Source organism: Coregonus clupeaformis, unplaced genomic scaffold (genome assembly GCF_020615455.1).
Source record: "Coregonus clupeaformis isolate EN_2021a unplaced genomic scaffold, ASM2061545v1 scaf0515, whole genome shotgun sequence".
NCBI lineage: Eukaryota > Metazoa > Chordata > Actinopteri > Salmoniformes > Salmonidae > Coregonus > Coregonus clupeaformis.
In genome coordinates, this window is record NW_025533970.1 from 46,221 (window position 1) to 70,220 (window position 24,000).

Sequence of the window (24,000 nt, forward strand, 5' to 3'; positions counted from 1 at the left end):
AGAGTTTACAGTCTAACCAGACACCTAGGTATTTGTAGTTGTCCACATACTCTAGGTCAGACCCGTCGAGAGTGGTGATTCTAGTCGGGTGGGCGGGTGCCAGCAGCGTTCGATTGAAGAGCATGCATTTAGTTTTAGTAGTGTTTAAGAGCAGTTGGAGGCTACTGAAGGAGTGTTGTATGGCATTGAAGCTCGTTTGGAGGTTTGTTAACACAGTGTCCAATGAAGGGCCAGATGTATACAAAATGGTTTCGTCTGCGTAGAGGTGGATCTGAGAGTCACCAGCAGCAAGAGCGACATCATTGATATACACGGAGAAAAGAGTCAGCCCAAGAATTGAACCCTGTGGCACCCCCATAGAGACTGCCATAGGTCCAGACAACAGGCCCTCCGATTTCACACATTGTGGAGAGGTTGGAGTCTGTTTGATTGAGTGTGTGGACAGGTGTCTTTTATACAGGTAACAAGTTCAAACAGGTGCAGTTAATACAGGTAATGAGTGGAGAACAGGAGGGCTTCTTAAAGAAAAACTAACAGGGCTGTGAGAGCCAGAATTCTTACTGGTTGGTAGGTGATCAAAAACGTATGTCATGCAATAAAATGCAAATGAATTACTTAAAAATCATACACTGTGATTTTCTGGATTTTTGTTTTAGATTCCGTCTCTCACAGTTGAAGTGTACCTATGATTTTTAAAAAAGACCTCTACATGCTTTGTAAGTAGGAAAACCTGCAAAATCAGCAGTGTATCATCTACTTGTTCTCCCCACTGTACATGGATATGCCAAGATAAAGGCTTTTCTTTCTGCAACTATCTGGTAAGAGTTCTGTGGTATCTTTTGGATGGTCAGTATCCTAGTTTAGTCTAAAATGTTTCTAGTTTTTTTATGATTGTGAAAGGTGGTACATTTTGATCAACAGTTTCTTCCTTCAACAAACCAATCAAGGTAAGTGAAAGATAAAACAAAGTTTCCGATCAGCTGCGATGGTGAAATTGTATTGGAATTGAGAGATGAGCCATTTTTACAAGTTCCTGGTTGAAGTGACTGGCTTCTGGCTTTAAAAATAAATAAATAATAATATTCATGCAATATATATATATTAGTCATTTCCATAGCCCCATCCATCAGCTGAAAACCAAAACAAGTGGTGGGCCCCTTTCTGTTGTTTTTCAAATCACAAATCGATTTGGAAGTGCAAGATTAGCAATTTATTAAAACATGTTATTGATTGAATTGACTGGATCCTGGCTTTGTATTGCTGTGTTGTCACATTCATGCTTGGTGAGTCATTTCTGGTTGCCATGTCTGACATCTTTGATTGGCCAATTCTATGTTTGGGTCAGGAAGAGTCATGCTATCGTTTTCCACTTTATTTCATGTTGAATGCGTTTTTCAAGCTCTTCAATGCATCATCACTTGTTAATGCCTTCCAGTCCTCTGGGATATCAGCAGGGAGTGCATTTGTGTCTCTAGCAATTCTCTCATTGAATGTGGCCATCACGTACTTCCAGTAGTCTGAAGCCTCCATACTGGAATCTCCAGTTATGATCCAGTCAGGGTAATATGTCTGGTAGTCCTTGTAGGGGTGAGGTTTGCCTTCAGTCAGGTTTGTGTTGAATTTTCTGTCACTAATCACAGAGGATGAACATATGTCAGTTCTTAACACCTTTGTCTTTAAATTCATCCAACCCGTGACTCCTTGTGGACAGTGAATGGAGGTAAAGTGTTTGGCATGCTCCTTACCTCCTGCTTCACAGGGTGCACAGCAGAAGGGACATTGCTCTCCACATCCAAACAGACTGGTGAACATCTTATCCTGAGGCTTGAATGGCAGAGATCTGAGTCTCTCTTTGATGTCTCCTCCCTTATCATACTCAGTTGCCAGTGACTGTTCCATTTTTCCCACAAACACTGTGAGGTCGTCAGCAAACTGTGCTATGTTAGCAGAGTAGTTCAGAGTCATGATGGAATCCAGAGCATCCTTTGGAAAAACAAGCTTTTCTTCAAGGGCACAGCAGATGTTCTGAATGAATGTCTTGATATCTTTTACAGTGCTGGTTGTGTTTCTAATCTTTGAAATTGCTTCAGTGATTATCTTGACTATCTCTGAAAGATGTTTCTTCTCCAATTTCTCCACTCTGCTGTCCTTTGAGAGTTGTTGGGCAATTCGGTCCAACAGCCAGTCCTTCACAAACCTTTGATAATGGTTTATGTATTCTCTGTATTTCTCATATTCTCCATCCATCAGGAGCTGTTGTAAAATGGAGAACTGGAAGGCCGTCCGTGTGCTGTAATCCTGTGATCCTTTACCTGTCTTCATTTTATCAACCACATCAGGACCAATCATTTTGGTCACATAGTCCTGTACAGCTGGCTGTACGAGCTTTGAAAACTCCTCAGCTTTCTTTTGGCACTGGTCTTTGTTATGAAACAAGTCTATGAAGTCAGTAAGGTACTTTTCCTTAGACTGTTCCAGACATTTTCGGGGGTCATTGTCTGCAATGAAATCATCATGCTTCTTTTGATATGTTATCGCTGCTATGCCACAGATGTGCAACTTCAGTTTAACCTCACATTCCTCACAAACTTTACGTTTCTTGTTTTGTTGCAATGTTTCATCAATGTTGTTCAGCAGCTCTTTGATGTAAGTGTCATGGTAATCTGTTTTGCTTCTCAACCTCTGGGTTATTAAGTCCTGACAATGTGTTATGATGTCATCACACAACTTTTGTAGTTTCTTCCTGTAATGGTCACTATCTCTATTCCGGTGCCTGACAAAGCCTTTAGTCTTCTTCCACCAATTACCTGACTCTACAACAAACGGTATCTTCCCACAATCAACCAAGCTGTTTCCAACCAACATACTATTGACATAACCTGGCCTTGTAGAGAAATGGTCATGTAAAATGTTGAAGGCATCCTGAGCAACATCTCTTCTTGTGAGTCCTCTGAATTTGATCTCAGACAGAGTTTCCTTCCACATTCTTTCAAACTCTTCTATGAGGTCCTGTTCTGATAAATCAGATTTGTTCTGTCTACAGGTTTGCAGCAAAGCCAGTACCTTCTTCTCCATTGTATTTGCCTGTGAACTTTTTATGTCATCCAGTTTGGCCATTCCCTCTTTGATTTCAACAGCTCCATGTAGAGTGTTATTCACTGTGTTTTCTGTCTCTCGTCTCAGTGTTTTAGCACTGGCCACAAAGCCTTCCCTGTATTTTTCCACCAGATTGACATGGCCATCTTGCTTTCTAAAGTATGTAATTAGATTGTTTTGGATTTCCTTTTCCCCCACTGACAGCTTCTCCGATGCTTCCCTCATCAGGTCATTAAGCATCTCTCTTATGGTGATCTGGTGATTAAGAACTGTCATGTCAAAATTAGAAATTTTGGTTTCAGCACCAATCATCCAGTTGTACATCTCTTTCTGGAAGGCCCATTCCCAATCACTGTACTCAGTGCATAATCTGGAGTATGCATCTGCAACCAAGCTGTTTCTGAAACTGAAGATGAAGTTCTCAAATTTAACAGACACCCACAAGCTTTGTATCCACTTCATGAAATGTGTCAAGACATAATTTTTTCGGCATTGTCTGAAATCCTCCATCAAGCTCTTCTTGAAGTCATACACAGCCTCACTATAGCCTGCATTGACTGGAGCCATCGGGGGAGTCCCATGCCAGAGTCCTGGGATATAGCAGCTGCTTGTGTCTGGATCATAGTCCATCACGTCAGTGAACTTGGTGATATTCTCCTTCTTCTCCATTCTGGCTGCTGCCAGGGTCATTTCATTCAACTGTTCCAACAACTTCTTCCTGTCCCTCATGTTGTTGTCATGAGCAGATATGTCAGCCACATTCTGGTGCACAAAATGACATACTGGCTTCTTCCCCACTTCCTTCATCCTGATAAAAGCATGAACCACAATCTGTAGAATGTCTTTCATCTCTGTGGAGTTCTCCATGGATATGTTGATGATAGTGACATCACTTAGTCCTATCACCAGTGTCGCCAATTCATTGTCATGTTCATAGCTATCAACTAGTTGAGCAAGCTCTGGTGATTTCAACCCCTCTGTGTCAATGATCATGATGAAGTCATATTTCAGCTCCTCCTTGAGTTCTTTGTTGACTTTAATCAGTAGCATGAAAGCCCCTCTGGTGCATCTTCCACTGCTGACAGCAAACTGGACCCCAAACATGGTGTTGAGGAGAGTGGACTTCCCAGTGCTTTGGACCCCTAAAACTGAGACAACCAGGATCTTGCTGTTAGAGTCCACAAGAGTATGAAGCTGAGTCAGTACAGCTGATATCCATTTTAGAGGGATATTTGATGCATCTCCATCCACAAGCTCAATGGGGAAACCATCCAACAGCATCTGAGCACACAATCCAGGGAGATGCTCCATCTGTCTCCTTTGAGGGCTGTCTTCAGGGAGGGAGCAGGAGGCTTCATACAGCTGGCCCAACTCACGAAGGAAGTGTTCAAGTCCCAGGGAACAGTTAGATATTTGCCTATCCAAATCTGCAATGTCTTTTTTATCTGCAGATTCTTTTCCCTGAAGCATTTTATACTTTTCTCGTAAACCAGACAGATTCTGCCGTGACAGATTGTCCAAATATATCCGCATCCATTTGAGGAAATAGAGTCGCTCCACTTCTGAACTTGACATGCCGATTATGAAATGTGTCATTGCATCTGTCATATGAAAGCTTTGTTGCTGCTCTCTCAGTTCTATTTCCCTTTTCTTCAGAGAGCTCTTGTAGTGTTCAATTTCTTGTTTGCCTGCATTTCTCAGTCTACATCTCTCCTTCTCCAACTGGGAAAGCTCTTTCCAGGCTTGCCCTTGTAAGGGTAGTTGCTTGTCTTTGAATTGTACTGTGTCTTTTATGTTGCTGGTGATTTGATCTGCCATCTTCCTGGCACTCTGACACTCTTTACGGTCTTCATCAACCAGAATCCCACTCTGACGAGCAATACCAGACATTTTTTCAATTGTCAATTTGTTTTGCCATTTTTCAATGATGTCACCCACAGATGACTGCAGGGTTTTGACAAATGCTGCTTCATTCCGCCCCTTCTTTTCTATTACATGTGTTACTTTGTCTCCTGTGAATGTTTTTCTCTGAGAGTTAACAACCAGAAATAACTCTGTGTTTATGTCTTTCAGAACCTCAGAACCTGCCTCTAATTCATCACTAAACATGTAAATTGCTGCTGATGTTTGACACAGAAAGGAAAACTGTGTCTTAAAGGACCTGATGTCTCCTCTGAGATTGGCAACAGCCACAGGCTTAGTGAACCTGTCTATGTTTCTTTTCCCACATGGGAGGTACCAGCTGATTTCAACTAGGCCATTTGAAATCTTCCGAGGCACATCACCACAGTCCATATCATGATGGACAAATGTGTCAGGATTACTTAGCAGTTTGTTCAACATATTAGACTTGGACAAGCTGCTCTCTCCAAGCCTAACAAAGGACACCATTGGGATATCAGAGAGTACAATTCTCTCCTCTATGAAGGACTTTGAGTCAGCTTGTGAAGGCAGCCTGAACTTCTTAACTATGTCCCTCAAGGCCCACAGCATCAACGTGCTTTGTTCTGTGTCACAGTTTGGCAGCAGGAGAGGGACAGCAAACTGACACATGGACATTTTCTGGACCATCTCCTGCTGCAGGAAACCATCTGAGCACAGAAACAGGGCTGTAATCAGGTCCAGTGGATTAATGACATTGCTGCTATCAGAGTCAGTGTCCAGGTTGTCTACACCATCATAGGGAACCTCCTGGTCAGTGGTCAGACATTTTACACTCCTAGCGTTCACATTTGCCATCATTAATTTCTTAAGGAAGGCCCCTGGAAGTGACTGCATAGTGGTAAGTGGTTCATCTGATGTAGTATTATCATTTATCTCAAGGACAGTACTTAACGTCAGCTTGTTTTCATAATGATCTTCTAGTCCATTCTTTGACAACAGCTCCATGAGACAGGGTTCTGTAAATAGAAAGGAAGATCAGGAAATAGGAAATATCCAGGGAATTCACCATCATATATTTCTCATTAGGGAAGATACTGTACCTTTACATCCCATGCAGACACATGCTTTATGATTAGTTTATAGTTATTTTGATAACTACCCACTGGGCAAACCACATCATTTCAACATGGACAATTGGATAGTATTTGGTTGAGACGTTGATCAATGAGATTATAACCTATATTCACCCACTCAAAAAGACTAAATGTAGTTGAATTCCCAATGTGTTATCACTATGCTTTCAACCATCTAAAAGCACAACCAAATTCCATTTGAACAACTGGCTTAATCCCATCCTTTAACGTTTGTTTTTGGTTGATTTAAAGAGTCAAGTTAATAGGCAATTTATTGTATTTCAAAAGGAATATTGAATTGTGTTTGGTTGTCAACGCAATCAAATATCAACATGTCAAGGTGATTTATCTTCTGCCTGGATAGTTCCATCTGTGCCACCGTCTGGCTTTAATTCCAGTTTGACTAGAAATTATTCATTGATATGTTGGATTCACGTCTCCATCTCAACCAAAAATCTAAGTTAAAAACCATGACTAAATCAAAAATTAAATGCACTTTAAATAGAGTTTGATTTAATTTATTCCTGTTTTTTTACTTAGATTTTTTGGTCAGTGACAAATATCATAGCTAAGAAGGTTAAAACACTGAGAGACAAAAGGGTAGATCAATTCTCCAGTCGGAGGTGCTGCCCAGACGATTATTTATTTATTCTGATAGTGGATATTACATTAAAGATACGACGTTGTTTTAAAAGGTAAAAATTCAACATATTTAAAAAAAGGTTTTTCTATGTTGAAATTTTGTTACCATGATGACAATCCTGTGGTATAATTTTTATCCTCAAAACAACAGATTGTTGATTACTTTTTTCAATTTCAATGTAATTCCATGTCACAATACATTGACAAATTATGTTTAAATATAGTTGATTAAACCAGTTTTTTGCCCAGACAATACTTAAGTAGGATACTTCCTTACTTATGGTGAGGGTTCTTGACACCAGTTGACTTTGCTTTCCATGAGAACCACCTTGCAGGTCAGAGAGAGTGATGCTGTGTGTAGATGTGGTAGTGATGTGTGGTTCTGTCCCTGGACAGTGGTAGGAGATCTGGTAATGATGTTGGGTTTGGTCCAATCCTGGTGGCTGGCTCCAACTAACAGCAGCTGATGTGGTGTCCACTGAGTCAACAGTCAGCTGGTCTGCAGCAGGAAGTACTAAAGGAAAATACATTATTGTTAGGGCTACAGTTTAACTCCAGAAATAAACTACAGGAGAAATAGTAGAATAGTAGTTGAAAAGTAGAAAAGGTTAGCTTGCAATTCCTTTTGATATGGGAATAAATAAGCTAAAAACAGAAGTCTCACAACAGAAGTTGTATTTGTAGTGTAACAAAAACGAAGGGTTTCTGCTATATTCATTTAGTAATAGTGTTTGCACCACTGCTAAATTGTTGCCACCACAACAAAAATAAATAATTATAAAACTGGTTTGGATCCTGGATGCTGATTGGTTGATAGCAGAGAGTAAAGCCACATTCACGTGCTAGTCGGAACTAGGAAACTAGGAACTATGAAACTCCAACTTGTTAACTCGTTGCAGAAAGATGAATCAACCAATAGGAAGCTCTACGTTAATTTTAACTCTGAGGTTCCTAGTTTCGACTAGCATGTGAATGCGGCATTATTACCAACAATCCCGGGTAATGCCTTTTAACAGTTCCATTTGAATGATACATTTGCAGCCACTGTCCAACATCCTGGCCAGTCAATTCATAAACGGTAATCTTCCCTGGAAAAAAGCATCTATAAACTATTATATTTCCATGCTACTGGGCTAGGATTTGGTTTGCAACAGTTGGGGTTTGTCTAAACCATTTTGTCTGCCTTTACGACCTGTGCAACAGTATCTACTTTTCCATGAACTTGTCCAGTGATTTTTTGACGACATTTAGAAAGTTTGCATAGAAAATAGTTGTGACAAGTGCCTGCTAGGGTGTGTTTCCATTGAACGACCCTGTCTTGATAAAACCAGCTTGACGTAATGACGTCATATATAAAACAAAATATTGTAGTAAAAAACGAATAATGCCATGTTCCCATGCTATCAGAGTTATTGGAAATTCCTAGTTTCGACTTGGAAGTTTTACTTGAATGACCCTCTATGTTGGAATTACAAGTGGGAAGCTGCCCGAGTTGCTGAGTTGTGACGTTTCACCACTGACCTTTTAACATTTCAACCAAAAGATGACAACAACAAAAAATATTTGACATCTACAACCTTGTCAATATGTATAATGTAGCTAGTTTGACCATATTGTCAATGTTAGGCATATAGCTGACTTTATTATTAGCAACGCTAGCTAGCTTATCAAGCTAGGTAAATTGTTATTGGTTGAAGAATTGTATGCCCTTTCGATATATCTGTTTCATGTCTCAGGTAGCCTGCTAAAGCCAGCATGGATAGAATGCAAGAATTGACTAATATTTTCTAATAATTATCACAGTCTATAAAATGGTGAAACCATAGAATAGCAATAGAAATAGTAATGATTTAATAGAATTTCTATCAGTGCAACTTGAACTCCTGTACCGTAGATCTGAAATAAACGGATGTTGAAACTTGCAACCAGCCAACCAGAAAAGCAAAGCGAAGCAATTCAGGCATTCTTGAAAGTTAAGACAATCCTTGTCCTGCAAAGTAACATTTTTATAGAAAGTAAGCATTTAGAATTAATTGTAGACGGTGCTTTTTAATTATGCGATGACATCACATGCCCCGCGTACCTTCAAATTTATTCTGCAATCATTATTCTTTCCCAAAAACACAGTTTCAATTAGAATGTTTTGCAATAAAGAAAGTTAGACAAAATAAAAATCCACCCGTCGAACGGATACAGAAGTTGTCGATCTTTAGAAAATTTTTCCTATAGCTGTTGCCATTACACATGTCGCTATGTTTTCATTTGCGACATTGCTTTTGTAGAATAAACACGGATCAACGCATTGTCTCATGTCAGATAGCGAGTTGATTCTACCTGCACTGATCGATTGAGGGACGACCGTCCCGTAGGAGTGACGCCATCTGACATAAGACAATGGTGTCAAAGCAAACCTGCCTACTGTTGTGATATCCACCGTGCCATAGTAGGCTAGCCTAGAGAATGAACATGCAACTAATAATTCACCTTGGAAACCTGTAAACACTCAGAATTCTATTAATTCATAGACCAGCGCAGTGCGGCTACTACAAACACAAACAAAACATGGAGGAGTTCATAATTCATTTTAACATTTGGGGAGACATGGATTTAAAAGTATGGTGGGAACAGGATATGGGAGGGGGAGGAAATCCCAAAATAACCAACCGGCACGCACAGGTGGAGATAAAGGGTTATGTATGTAACCACGGCTATGTTAGCCATTGGATCTCTCCAATATGGTATCCTTCCGCACGGCAGGATACATTCCGAGTAAGGATTTCAGATTAGTCCCGTGTACCGGGTAGTGCTGAGGCTGACCCTCCGCCGCACTACTTCCACCTCTTCCCTTTCTCTGCTCATTCCAGAGAGGATTCGCTTGGTAAGAGCTCTATGTTAGTGTTTATAAGCGCAGAAGTATACATGCAGCTATTCAATAGCTTGGAGCAGCTAGCTAGCTATCCTTACCATCTGGGTGTTCTGCCGACACACTCAAGTAGACAAACTGGGCTGAGATGTTTCATGGACTGGCTTAGTGAAAAGGAGACAACTTTCTCTTTTCAGACAACAGCAAAAGAAGGGTTGAATACTATTCTGTGGGAGTTTTATGGCACTGAGAGGAATAATAAGGGTTAAATGTACGGGCTGAGCAGCTACACGGGTCTCTGTGCCGAGTTAAACCGCTGCATAACGCCCCCCTCAGAGCCTTTCCTGGTGTCTAATGAAAGACTCAGAGTTCACGACATCCAACAACATCTTACTGGGCACCGTTAAGCAACTGCAGCGACAGAGGAAGGACAAGACAATGCACCGTGCAGCCATCAGTGAGCAGGACTACTAGAAGATAAAGAAGTCAACAGCAGTAGAACCACACACCTGGGGCTTGTAAAAAAAAGTGTGGTTCAACATACAACTTTACAAGAAGAGGCAAGGAGGGTAACTAACAACTGGCTTTTGCCCAGACTATATTTTCTAGAGTTATACATTGCATGCTGACAAATCCATTATGATTATTTAATGTACATTAGAGTGATTTGAAAAAATTTGACACTAGAAATAATACTTAAGTAGGGTATTTCCTTACTTGTGGTAAGGGTTGTTGACACCAGTTGACTTTGCTTTCCATTTTCCAACACAGTGCAGACAGTGACAGAGTACTGTGTACCACCTTGCAGGTCAGAGAGAGTGATGCTGTGTGAAGATGTGGTAGTGATGTGTGGTTCTGTCCCTGGACAGTGGTAGGAGATCTGGTAATGATGTTGGGTTTGGTCCAATCCTGGTGGCTGGCTCCAGCTAACAGCAGCTGATGTGGTGTCCATTGAGTCAACATAAATCTGGTCTGGAGCAGGCAGTACTAAGGGAAAATACATTAATGTCAGGGTTACAGTTTATCTCCAGAAATATGCTACCGGAGGAAAAAGTTTAATAGTAGTCGAAAAGTAAAAAAGGCCGGCTTGAAATTCCTTTTGATACGGGTAAGAAATATGCTAAAAACATAAGTCACACAACAAAAGTTGGATTTGTAATGTAACAAAAATGAAGAGTTTCCTCTGCGATGCGGGGGCTAAGTTTTTTGGGCATTCTTGCATTGGAATTATATTGAATTCTGCTTAAATAATCACGTTAACCACAATAAACATAAAGTTAAAATGTCGAGACTCTGCGATCAATGCATGCTTTTGAAATCTTTAGCCTATCTCTGCTGTTCTGTATCAGCACCATGGACAGCGCCCTACAGCAATGCTGTTTTGGTAAAGAATACAGGCTGCCAGATAGATAGGGTAATTCACCTATTACAAACAGCCTATGTGAATGCACTGTACACACAGCTGTTTTACCAAAATAATGCTAACTAAATGCTGAAAGTTGTAGCCTAGTTATTCATGCAGGCAAAGAAAAATAATGAAAAGTTTGGCTTAGAATACCAACACAACTGCAAATGTGAACGAATGATTGGGAACAGAACAAAACAGGGGTAACAAGTAGTAGGCCAAGTAACATTAATATCAGATCGATAAAGGCATGACACCATCTATATTCAGGCTAGTTAGATTAACAGTAAACAAACGCAGTAAACAACAGGTGAATGGAGATCCAAAGAGCCAAAACATAGCCTACAGCCTATTACAGTGAGATGCAGCCAAGCACAGCTGTTTAGCCAAATAAATAGGCCTATAGGCCCACTTCAACATGGACAATCATGCCGCTCATGAGTTCAGCAACACCTTGTGAAATGGCATAATACACAGCTGTCTTACCAAAATAATGCTAACAATTCACATTATATTTCATGAATTTGCTAGATGTACAGTATGTAACAAATTAGCAAAACGTACAATATATTTAATGAAAACATGTTGTTAATCTTTTTTTTATATGTTGGAAACTGTTTTATAAAAGCAATAAGACCCTCGAAACCGGAAATGATCATGAATAATACCCTCCTAAGAACAGCACTTAGTCAAGAGTTATTCACACTATAGTCCCCAGGTTATCATGCCTTATTACTTAAATATAAATGAAAAGAATGGTGTGATTAGAAATCCTCTACACAATAAGTGTTTTACACTGTACTACTGATAAAGTTTTAAGCAAGCAGAGGCAGATCAACTCCTTGACATAATGACTAACACGAATGGAGGAAAGCATGAATTCAAATATGATAAAAAATACATTTGATTGATTTCAGCACCTAACAGCACGATGAGATCTGGGAAATTCACCATCATGTATATCTCATCAGGGAAGATACTGTACATTTACATTGCATGCTGACAAATCCATTATGATTATTTAATGTACATTACAGTTATTTTGACAACTAGTCAGTTTGACAACAGACATACAGTGCCTTGAAAAAGTATTAATCTCCCTTGGCGTAATTCCTATTTTGTTGCATTACAACCTGTAATTTAAATGGATTTTTATTTGGATTTCATGTAATAGACATACACAAAATAGTCGAAATTGGTGAAGTGAAATGAAGAAAATAACTTGTTTAAAAAAAATCTTAGAAATAAATTACGGAAAATTGGTCCATGCATATGTATTCACCCCCTTTGCTATGAAGCCCCTAAATAAAGATCTGGTACAACCAATTACCTTCAGAAGTCACATAATTAGTTAAGTAAAGTCCTCCTGTGTGCAATCTAAGTGTCACATGATCTCAGTATATATACACACCTGTTCTGAAAGGCCCCAGAATCTGCAACACCCCTAAGCAAGGGGCACAACCAAGTAAGCGGCACCATGAAGACCAAGGAGCTCTCCAAACAGGTCAGGGACAAAATTGTGGAGAAGTACAGATCAGGGTTGGGTTATAAAAAAATATCCCAAACTTTGAACATCCCACGGAGCACCATTAAATCCATTATTAAAAATGGAAAGAATATGGCACTACAACAAACCTGCCAAGAGAGGGCCGCCCTCCAAAACTCACGGACCAGGCAAGGAGGGCATTCATCAGAGAGGCAACAGAGACCAAAGATAACCCTGAAGGAGCTGCGAAGCTCCACAGCGGAGATTAGAGTATCTGTCGATAGGACCACTTTAAGCCGTACACTCCACAGAGCTGGGCTTTACAGAAGAGTGGCCAGAAAAATGCCATTGCTTAAAGAAAAAAATAAGCAAACACGCTTGGTTTTCGCCAAAAGGCATGTGGGAGACTCCCCAAACATATGGAAGAAGGTACTCTGGTTTGCTGAGACTAAAATTGAGCTTTTTGGCCATCAAGGAAAATGTCTGGAGCAAACCCAACACCTCTCATCACCCCGAGAACACAATCCCCACAGTGAAGCATGGTGGTGGCAGCATCATGCTGTGGGGATGTTTTTCCATCGGCAGGGACTGGGAAACTGGTCAGAATTGAAGGAATGATGGATGGCGCTAAATACAGGGAAATTCTTGAGAGAAACCTGTTTCGGTCTTCCATAGATTTGAGACTGGGACAGAGGTTCACCTTCCAGCAGGACAATGACCCTAAGCATACTTCTAAAGCAACACTTGAGTGGTTTAAGGGGAAACATTTAAATGTCTTGGAATGGCCTGGTCAAAGCACAGACCTCAATCCAATTGAGAATATGTGGTATGACTTAAAGATTGCTGTACACCAGTGGAACCCATCCAACTTGAAGGAGCTGTAGCAGTTTTGCCTTGAAGAATGGGCAAAAATCCCAGTGGCTAGATGTGCCAAGCTTAAAATGTTTTGCATCTTCAAAGTGGTAGGCATGTTGTTTAAATCAAATGATACAAACCCCCCCAAAATCGATTTTAATTCCAGGTTGTAAGGCAACAAAATAGGAAAAATGCCAAGGGGGGTGAATACTTTCGCAAGCCAATGTAATACTTTAGTAGGGTACTTACCTGTGGTGAGGGTTGTAGACACCAGTTGACTTTGCTTTCCATTTTCCAGCACAGTGCAGACAGTGACAGAGTACTGAGTACCAGGTTTCAGGTCAGAGAGAGTGATACTGTGTGAAGATGTGGTAGTGATGTGTGGTTCTGTCCCTGGACAGTGGTAGGAGATCTGGTAATGATGTTGGGTTTGGTCCAATCCTGGTGGCTGGCTCCAGCTAACAGTAGCTGATGTGGTGTCCACTGAGTCAACATGAATCTGGTCTGGAGCAGGAAGTACTAAGGGAAAATACATTATTGTTAGGGCTAAAGTTTAACTCCAGAAATATATTACAGGAGAAAATGTAGAATAAGGCCAGGGAAAAACATGTCTTTGCAATCACTTATAATATGGGAAGAAATAAGCTAAAAACAGAAGTCACAATAGAAGTTGATTTGTAATATATCAAAATGTCTGTTCTGGTAGAGATGATGAACTGTAATAAGGTGAGGAGATCTCTTACTAGTGCAGATAGTTGTAGAGACAGGTTCACTCTGTTCCCCATTGGTCAGCACAGTTGAGACACTGATGGTGTACTCAGTACCAGGCTGCAGGTTTGAGAATGTTTTGTGGCAGTCTTTAGTATTCTCTGCATGGAGGTCTGTTCCTGGGCTGCAGTAGGATATGAGGAAGCGTTGTGGGACTTTTTCCATTCCTTCAGCCTTGGACCAGTGGAGAGTGAAGGAGGACTCTTCCAAATGGTCTACCTTTAAGTCTCTGGGTGGAACCACTGGAAAAAAAAATCAAGATTTGTTGTAAGAAGATCTTCCTTGACAGATGAGTCCATAACAATATCGCTCTTAAAACACAACAAAGTATGTCAGTAAAACATGACTAAAACCAAACTCTCTACCTGTGGATAGGGATGCTGAGACACATCTGCTTTGTCTGCCATCTTCTCCCTCTGTGGCCACACTGAACTGGTACTTTTCACCAGGTTGGAGACTACTTATTTTAAGATGATACCCGCCTTTCACTTTTGATGAGTCCGTTACCCCCAGGTCACACCCCCAGGTCACTCTGAACATGTGTGGTGCCTTCAGCCCCTCAGGAGAACCCCAGCTCAGAGACACGGAGTCTGATCTCACTAACAGGACCTGGATCTTCCCAGGAGGGGGCAGCACTGGAGAGAAAAAACGGACTTAATTGGAACCACAAATGCATACTAATTTACTTATATCAGAATAGGAGTAACAAATTATATCTGAAATACTTTTTTACAAACGTTATGTACATCATTGTTCACAAGTTATGAGCTATCACTAAAGATCTCAAAGAACAACTTTTGGGTTAATTAATTATTGATTGTACATGCACTTACCGTCGACTGACTCTGGCCTTTGGTGTTGCTCTCCATCAAAAGTCTTCAGCAGTGGAAACAGAGTAAGAAACAATCTTTTCATTGAAAAAACTAAATGTTTATGTTGCAAAACAAGCAATGACAAAGCTTGTAGCATGAACTTGAATTAACAGTATTATCAAATCTACATTGCCAATAGTACAGTTGAAGTCGGAAGTTTACATACGCCTTAGCCAAATACATTTAAACTCAGTTTTTCACAATTCCTGACATTTAATCCAAGTAAGAATTCCCTATTTTAGGTCAGTTAGGATCACCACTTTATTTCAAGAATGTGAAATGTCAGAATAATAGTAGAGAGAATTATTTATTTCAGCTTTTATTTATTTCATCACATTCCCAGTGGGTCAGAAGTTTACATACACTCAATTAGTATTTGGTAGCATTGCCTTTAAATTGTTTAACTTAGGTCAAACATTTTGGGTGGCCTTCCACAAGCTTTCCACAATAAGTTGGGTGAATTTTGGCCCATTCCTCCTGACAGAGCTGGTGTAACTGAGTCAGGTTTGTAGGCCTCCTTGCTTGCACACGCTTTTTCAGTTCTGCCCACAAATGTTCTATAGGATTGAGGTCAGGGCTTTGTGATGGCCACTCCAATACCTTGACTTTGTTGTCCTTAAGCCATTTTGCCACAACTTTGGAAGTATGCTTGGGGTCATTGTCCATTTGGAAGACCCATTTGCGACCAAGCTTTAACTTGCTGAATGATGTCTTAAAAGTGTTGCTTCAATATATCCACATAATTGTCCTTCCTCATGATGCCATCTATTTTGTGAAGTGCACCAGTCCCTCCTGCAGCAAAGCACCCCCACAACATGATGCTGCCACCCCTGTGCTTCACGGTTGGGATAGTGTTCTTCGGCTTGCAAGCACCCCCTTTTTCCTCCAAACATAACGATGGTCATTATGGCCAAACAGTTCTATTTTTGTTTCATCAGACCAGAGGACATTTCTCAAAAAAGTACGATCTTTGTCCCCATGTGCAGTTGCAAACCGTAGTCTGGCTTTTTAATGGCGGTTTTAGAGCAGTGGCTTCTTCCTTGCTGAGCGGCCTTTCAGGTTATGTCAATATAGGACTCGTTTTACTGTGGATATAGATACTTTTGTACCTGTTTCCTCCAGCATCTTCACAAGGTCCTTTGCTGTTGTTCTGGGATTGATTTGCACTTTTCGCACCAAAGTACGTTCATCTCTAGGAGACAGAACGTGTCTCCTTCCTGAGCGGTATGACAGCTGCGTGGTCCCATGGTGTTTTTACTTGCGTACTATTGTTTGTACAGATGAACGTGTTACGTTCAGGCGTTTGGAAATTGCTCCCAAGGATGATCCAGACTTGTGGAGGTCTACAATTTTTTTCTGAGGTCTTGGCTGATTTCTTTTGATTTTCCCATGATGTCAAGCAAAGAGGCACTGAGTTTGAAGGTAGGCCTTGAAATACATCCACAGGTACACCTCCAATTGAATCAAATGATGTCAATTAGCCTATCAGAAGCTTCTAAAGCCATGACATCATTTTCTGGAAATTTCCAAGCTGTTTAAAGGCACAGTCAACTTAGTGTATGTAGACTTCTGACCCACTGGAATTGTGATACAGTGAATTATAAGTGAAATAATCTGTCTGTAAACAATTGTTGGAAAGATTACTTGTGTCATGCACAAAGTAGATGTCCTAACCGATTTGCCAAAACTATAGTTTGTTAACAAGACATTTGTGGAGTGATTGAAAAAACGAGTTTTAATGACTCCAACCTAAGTGTATGTAAACTTCCGACTTCAACTGTATGTGGACACCTGCTCGTCGAACATCTCATTCCAAAATCATGTTAATAAATGTGAACGGGGGCATTGTCAAGCTGAAACAGGAAATGGCCTTCCCCAAACTGTTGCCACAAAGTTGGATGCACAGAATCGTCTAGAATGTCATTGTATGCTGTAGCGTTAAGATTTCCCTTCACTGGAACTAAGGGGCCTAGCCCAACCATGAAAAACAGCCCCAGACCATTATTCCTCCTCCACAAAACTTTACAGTTGGCACTATGCATTCGGGTAGTGTTCTCCTGGCATCCCCCAAACCCAGATTCATCTGTTGGACTGCAAGATGGTGAAGCGTGATTCATCACTCCAGAGAACGTGTTTCCACTGTTCCAGAGTCCAATGGCGGCGAGCTTTACACCACTCCAGCCGACGCTTGAAATTGCGTGTGGTGATCTTAGGCTGGTGTGCGGCTGCTCTGCCATGGAAACTCATTTCATGAAGCTCCCGACGAACAGTTCTTGTGCTGGCGTTGCTCCCAGAGTCAGTTTGGAACTCGGTAGTGAGTGTTGCAACTGAGGACAGACGACTTTTACGCTCTACGTGCTTCAGCACTCAGTGGTCCCGTTCTGTAAGCTTGTGTGGCCTACCGCTTCGCGGTTGAGCCATTGTTGCTCCTAGACGTTTCCACTTCACAATAACAGCACTTACAGTTGACCGGGGCAGCTCTAGAAAGGCCAAAATTTGACGAACTGACTTGTTGGAAAGGTGGCATCCTATGACGGTGTCACGTTGAAAGTCACTGAGCTCTTCAGTAAGGCCATTCTACTGTCAATGTTTGTCTATGGAGATTGCATGGCGGTGTGCTTGATTTTATACACCTGTCAGCAACGGGTGTGGCTGAAATAGCCGAATACACTAATTTGAAGGGATGTCCACATACTTTTGGCAATGTATATTCAGTGTATACACAGGTATAATGAGGGGGGGAATCAACGACCTGTCTTCCTGTTTGTTTTATCTCTTCAATGATCAGGTCATGACCTTTGTGCTTTGTCACTGAACACTCAGCAACATGTCTTCCATGAAATCATCAATGTGAAATAGTTTTCAGAACAAGTGGTATTTTATGGAGAAACAAACATTTTGTATAGTGGGATGCAAAAAAATTTGCACTACTTTGTATTGGACAATGATGACAACAGAGGAAAGTCAGCATGTTTTCTGATAAAGGGGAGAAGAAAGCATAAACTATACCTGTCTTCCTGCTTGTTTTATCTCTTCATAGACTACATCATGTCCTGTGTGTTCTGTTACTGCACACAGACTGCAGATCAGCTTCTGGTCTGTCCTGCAGAACACCTCCAGAGCTCTGTGGTGCTCCTGACAGAGTCTCTCCTCCAGGTCTCCAGTCACCTCCACCAGGGTGTGTCTCTGTAGTTTAGGTACTGTGTAGTGCTTCCTAACATGGGTCTCACAGTAGGACTGAGTGCAGGTCAGACAGAACTTCACAGCTTTGACCTCATCACAGACATCACAGGGTACCTCTCCTGGCCTGGTTGGGAATTGGAAAATAAGATTTATTAAATTTTAGTCATTTAGCAGACACTCTTATCCAGAGCGACTTACAGTTAGTGAGTGCATACATTTTCATACTGGCCCCCCGTGGGAAACGAACCCACAACCCTGGCGTTGCAAGCGCCATGCTCTACCAACTGAGCTACACGGGGCCAAATTTATCAAATACATTGATCAAAAGAACATGACCCATACAGGTTAACACATAATGGCCTGATAATATAACACATGGTAACCTACCTATAACTATCTGTTATCATGGTAACCTACCTATAACTATCTGTTATCATGGTAACCTACCTATAACTATCTGTTATCATGGTAACCTACCTATAACTATATGTTATCATGGTAACCTACCTATAACTATCTGTTATCATGGTAACCTACTCATCATTATGTGCATTTTTGTCTCACCTTCAGTCACAAATAATTAAGAAAATGTTCTTATTATGACATAGGCTCAAAGGAGTATGTAAAATATTACCCTTTGAAATGAAAAGGGAGTTCCATGGATTGGTCACTCTTCATTGATAAATAACCAGAGGAAACAGACTCAGCTATCTCTGGATGGACACTGCAAATAATACAAGACAGACATGCACCTTTAGTAAATACTCAAATCACATGCAGCATTACCTTTGGACTTGGTCTGTCCTCAGTCATTTACGCTTACCAAATCTTTTATATTTTATGTTAAATGTACTATGCAGTAACTCAGTATCCTTCTAAAAATGCATTACTTTTAAATAGGATACAGATCTAAAAGTCTTCAACGAGCAGTTGTGCGCGCGCACAAACACACACACCTCTTCATATCAGGGTCCATGGTCTCATCAAGATCCTTGTTTGGTGACCCATCCTTCTGTCTTTCTTTAAGGATGGCTCCACCCTCAGCCCCCTGATGATAACTCATTATAACTCTCAGAGAGGTGGTTTCACAATCCTGAAGAGGACTGGTCTGGTCCCATATCAATCTGTAAATAAAAAAGAGTGAAAAAAAAATACCATTACATTAAAACGTTTAAACAAAAAAGCAGAGTAGGCCTAGTGTTGGCCTGCTGTTTTGGGGATTTAAATTGACATTATAATGTCCTTCTGTGTGCCTAATTTAATTGTGAAAATACAACAGCCTAAACACGTAGTGATAAATGCATTGGTAAAAATCACAATACACTGTAAACTCGTCTTGTTGTATCATCGTATCCTCCTGAGACCCAGCAATTCATTTTTGTCCTTTCTAATGAACTTTGTTTTTTTGGTCGATATCTCAAAGACCATACATGGCATGCCACTGTGTATTTGTATTTATTACGGATCCCCATTAGCGGCTGCCAAGGCAGCATCTACTCTTCCCGGGGTCCACTCACAATTTACATACAATAAAACAATACATAACACAACACATTATTACACACTACTCTACCATAACATATTTACAATACAAAATCAATAATACAGCAAAATAACAACATTAAAATGTGTGTGTGTAGAGGGTGTGTGTTAGCATGTGTTTACGAATGCTGTGTGTGTGCCTGTGTGTGTGTGTGTGTGTGTGTGCCTGTGTGTCTCTTCACAGTCTGCGCTGTTCCATAAAGTGTAGGTCTATCTGTTTTTTTATCTGATTTTACTGCTTGACTGAGTTACATGATGTGGAATTGAGTTCCATGTGGTCATGGCTCTATGTAGTACTGTGTGTTTCCCGTAGCCTATTCTGGACTTGGGGACTGTGAAGAGTCCCCAAGTCTTGCGGGGTATGCATGGGTGTCCGAGCTGTGTGCCAGCATTCCAAACAGACAGCTCGGTACATTCAGCTTGTCTACACCTCTTAAAAAAACAAGCAGTGATGAAGTCAATCGCTCTTCCACTCTAAGCCAGGAGAGAATAACATGCATGTCATTAATGTTAGCTCTCCGTGTACTTTTAAGGGCCAGCCGTTCTGCCCTGTTCTGAGCCAACTGCAATTTTCCCAAGTCCCTCCTTGTGGCACCTGACCACACCACTGAACAGTAGTCTAGGTGCGACAAAACTAGGGCATGTAGGACCTGCCTTGTTGATAGTGTTGTTAAGAAGGCAGAGCAGCACATAATTATGGACATACTTCTCCCCATCTTAGCTACTGTTGTATCAATATGCTTTGACCATGACAGTTTACAATCCAGGGTTACTCCAAGCAGTTTAGTCACCCCAACTTGCTCAGTTTCCACATTATTCATTGTGTTAGGTCCTGTTGTACCTTTGAGAGACATTCTGGGCTCAGTGACCAATGTGGTGGTGTCACCGTGATACTTTATTCTTTCTGGTTCTTTCAAATGGCTATCATCACAATTATCATCACACTTAGGTCATTTTATGGTAAGTGTGCGTAATTGTGTCATTATAATTTTTCTAATTGTTTCTAATAGGTAAATATCTCAGGAATAGTTTGACGAGTTTTCAGAAAAGTGCAACCATTTTTTCACATTAAATAACAGCTAAATAGTCAGGATGTGCTAACTATGTTGTTTAGTGTCCCCATTTACTGTAATGTTTCATATTTACTACCAACCGAGTCCTAATGGCCACTACAGTGCACATACAATGAAAAATAAATACAAATATTTGTTCACATTTTGCTCTTTATAGGGTAACATGGGGTAAAAGGGATTATTAGATTGTAGGTCGGGTGTCTGATTTCGAAAGCATTGTGGAGATACATAGATAGCCTACATTGTTGTTCACTAGCCATGTAGCTCAACTAATGCAGGAGTAAAATATGGAATGGAATGGTGACTGCATCAGATAACAGTATAAAGAAACCATGGACTAGATTACAGTAATGTTCACTATTAGACTACACTACAGTAGTTATCAGTATAATGAAAACATGGACTGGACTACAGTAATGTTCACTAGTAGACTACACTACAGTAGTTAACAGTATAATGAAAACATGGACTGGACTACAGTAATGTTCACTACTAGACTACACTACAGTAGTTATCAGTATAATGAAACCATGGACTGGACTAACAGTAATGTCACTAGTAGACTAGTAGTTATCAGTATAATGAAACCATGGACTGGACTAGAGTAATGTTCACTAGTAGACTACACTACAGTAGTTATCAGTATAATGAAACCATGGACTGGCGTTACAGTAATGTTCACTAGTAGACTACACTACAGTAGTTATCAGTATAATGAAAACATGGACTGGACTAAAGTAATGTTCACTAGTAGACTATACTACAGTAGTTATCAGTATAATGAAACCATGGACTGGACTAAAGTAATGTTCACTAGTAGACTACACTACAGTAGTTATCAGTATATTGAAACCATGGACTGGACTATCAGTAATGTTCACTAGTAGACTACACTACAGTAGTTATCAGTATAATGAAACCATGGACTGGACTACAGTAATGTTCACTAGTAGACTACACTGCAGTAGTTATCAGTATAATGAAACCATGGACTGGACTAAAGTAATGTTCACTAGTAGACTACACTACAGTAGTTAACAGTATAATGAAAACATATACTGGACTAAAGTAATGTTCACTAGTAGACTACACTACAGTAGTTATCAGTATAATGAAACCATTGACTGGACTAACCTGGTGGCCAACTACAAGAAATGTCTGACCTCTGTGATTACCAACAAGGGTTTTGCCACCAAGTACTAAGTCATGTTTTGCAGAGGGGTGAAATACTTATTTCCCTCATTAAAATGCAAATCAATTTATAACATTTTTGACATGCGTTTTTCTGGATTTCTTTGTTGTTATTCTGTCTCTCACTGTTCAAATAAACCTACCATTAAAATTATAGACTGATCATGTCTTTGTCAGTGGGCAAACGTACATAATCAGCAGGGGATCAAATACTTTTTCCCTCACTGTATCAGTATAATGAAAACATGGACCAGTCTACAGTAATGTTCACTAGTAGATACACTACAGTAGTTATCAGTATAATGAAAACATGGACTGGACTAACAGTAATGTTCACTGGTAGACTACACTACAGTAGTTATCAGTATAATGAAACCATGGACTGGACTAAAGTAATGTTCACTAGTAGACTACACTACAGTAGTTATTAGTATAATGAAACCATTGACTGGACTAACAGTAATGTTCACTAGTAGACTACACTACAGTAGTTATCAGTATAATGAAACCATGGACTGGTCTACAGTAATGTTCACTAGTAGACTACACTACAGCAGTTATCAGTATAACGAAACCATGGACTGGACTAAAGTAATGTTCACTATTAGACTACACTACAGTAGTTATCAGTATAATGAAAACATAGACTGGACTAAAGTAATGTTCACTAGTAGACTACACTACAGTAGTTATCAGTATAATGAAACCATGGACTGGACTACAGTAATGTTCACTAGTAGACTACACTACAGTAGTTATCAGTATAATGAAACCATGGACAGGACTAAAGTAATGTTCACTAGTAGACTACACTACAGTAGTTATCAGTATAATGAAACCATGGACTGGACTATCAGTAATGTTCACTAGTAGACTACACTACAGTAGTTATCAGTATAATGAAAACATGGACTGGACTACAGTAATGTTCACTAGTAGACTACACTACAGTAGTTAACAGTATAATGAAAACATGGACTGGACTACAGTAATGTTCACTACTAGACTACACTACAGTAGTTATCAGTATAATGAAACCATGGACTGGACTAACAGTAATGTCACTAGTAGACTAGTAGTTATCAGTATAATGAAACCATGGACTGGACTAGAGTAATGTTCACTAGTAGACTACACTACAGTAGTTATCAGTATAATGAAACCATGGACTGGCGTTACAGTAATGTTCACTAGTAGACTACACTACAGTAGTTATCAGTATAATGAAAACATGGACTGGACTAAAGTAATGTTCACTAGTAGACTATACTACAGTAGTTATCAGTATAATGAAACCATGGACTGGACTAAAGTAATGTTCACTAGTAGACTACACTACAGTAGTTATCAGTATATTGAAACCATGGACTGGACTATCAGTAATGTTCACTAGTAGACTACACTACAGTAGTTATCAGTATAATGAAACCATGGACTGGACTACAGTAATGTTCACTAGTAGACTACACTGCAGTAGTTATCAGTATAATGAAACCATGGACTGGACTAAAGTAATGTTCACTAGTAGACTACACTACAGTAGTTATCAGTATAATGAAAACATAGACTGGACTAAAGTAATGTTCACTAGTAGACTACACTACAGTAGTTAACAGTATAATGAAAACATATACTGGACTAAAGTAATGTTCACTAGTAGACTACACTACAGTAGTTATCAGTATAATGAAACCATTGACTGGACTAACCTGGTGGCCAACTACAAGAAATGTCTGACCTCTGTGATTACCAACAAGGGTTTTGCCACCAAGTACTAAGTCATGTTTTGCAGAGGGGTGAAATACTTATTTCCCTCATTAAAATGCAAATCAATTTATAACATTTTTGACATGCGTTTTTCTGGATTTCTTTGTTGTTATTCTGTCTCTCACTGTTCAAATAAACCTACCATTAAAATTATAGACTGATCATGTCTTTGTCAGTGGGCAAACGTACATAATCAGCAGGGGGATCAAATACTTTTTCCCTCACTGTATCAGTATAATG

The 24,000-nt window shown here is 40.1% G+C and overlaps 2 protein-coding genes across 2 annotated transcripts in view; both read right to left on the reverse strand.

Annotated features, from left to right (window-relative positions):
- Positions 1-706: 706 nt before the first annotated feature.
- Positions 707-7,160, reverse strand: LOC123484968 (up-regulator of cell proliferation-like). Its single transcript, XM_045215789.1, has 2 exons — positions 7,033-7,160; positions 707-5,996 (listed from the first exon to the last, which is right to left on the reverse strand). Exon 2 carries the CDS (start codon positions 5,983-5,985, stop codon positions 1,372-1,374), a length of 4,614 nt encoding a protein of 1,537 aa, XP_045071724.1. The 5' UTR covers positions 5,986-5,996; positions 7,033-7,160; the 3' UTR covers positions 707-1,371.
- A 6,823-nt stretch (positions 7,161-13,983) lies between these two features.
- The window catches only part of LOC121535903 (interferon-induced very large GTPase 1-like), a 60,511-nt gene continuing 50,494 nt past the window's right edge, over positions 13,984-24,000 (reverse strand). The window contains 6 exon segments of the mRNA XM_045215790.1: positions 13,984-14,009; positions 14,108-14,374; positions 14,498-14,767; positions 14,966-15,008; positions 18,074-18,311; positions 19,144-19,311. Coding sequence (XP_045071725.1) covers positions 13,984-14,009; positions 14,108-14,374; positions 14,498-14,767; positions 14,966-15,008; positions 18,074-18,311; positions 19,144-19,311 — 1,012 coding nt within the window.

Excerpts from the sequence above, each read along its gene's own strand:
- LOC123484968 (XM_045215789.1), bottom strand. The coding sequence starts at position 5,985 with ATGGAGCTGTTGTCAAAGAATGGACTAGAAGATCATTATGAAAACAAG.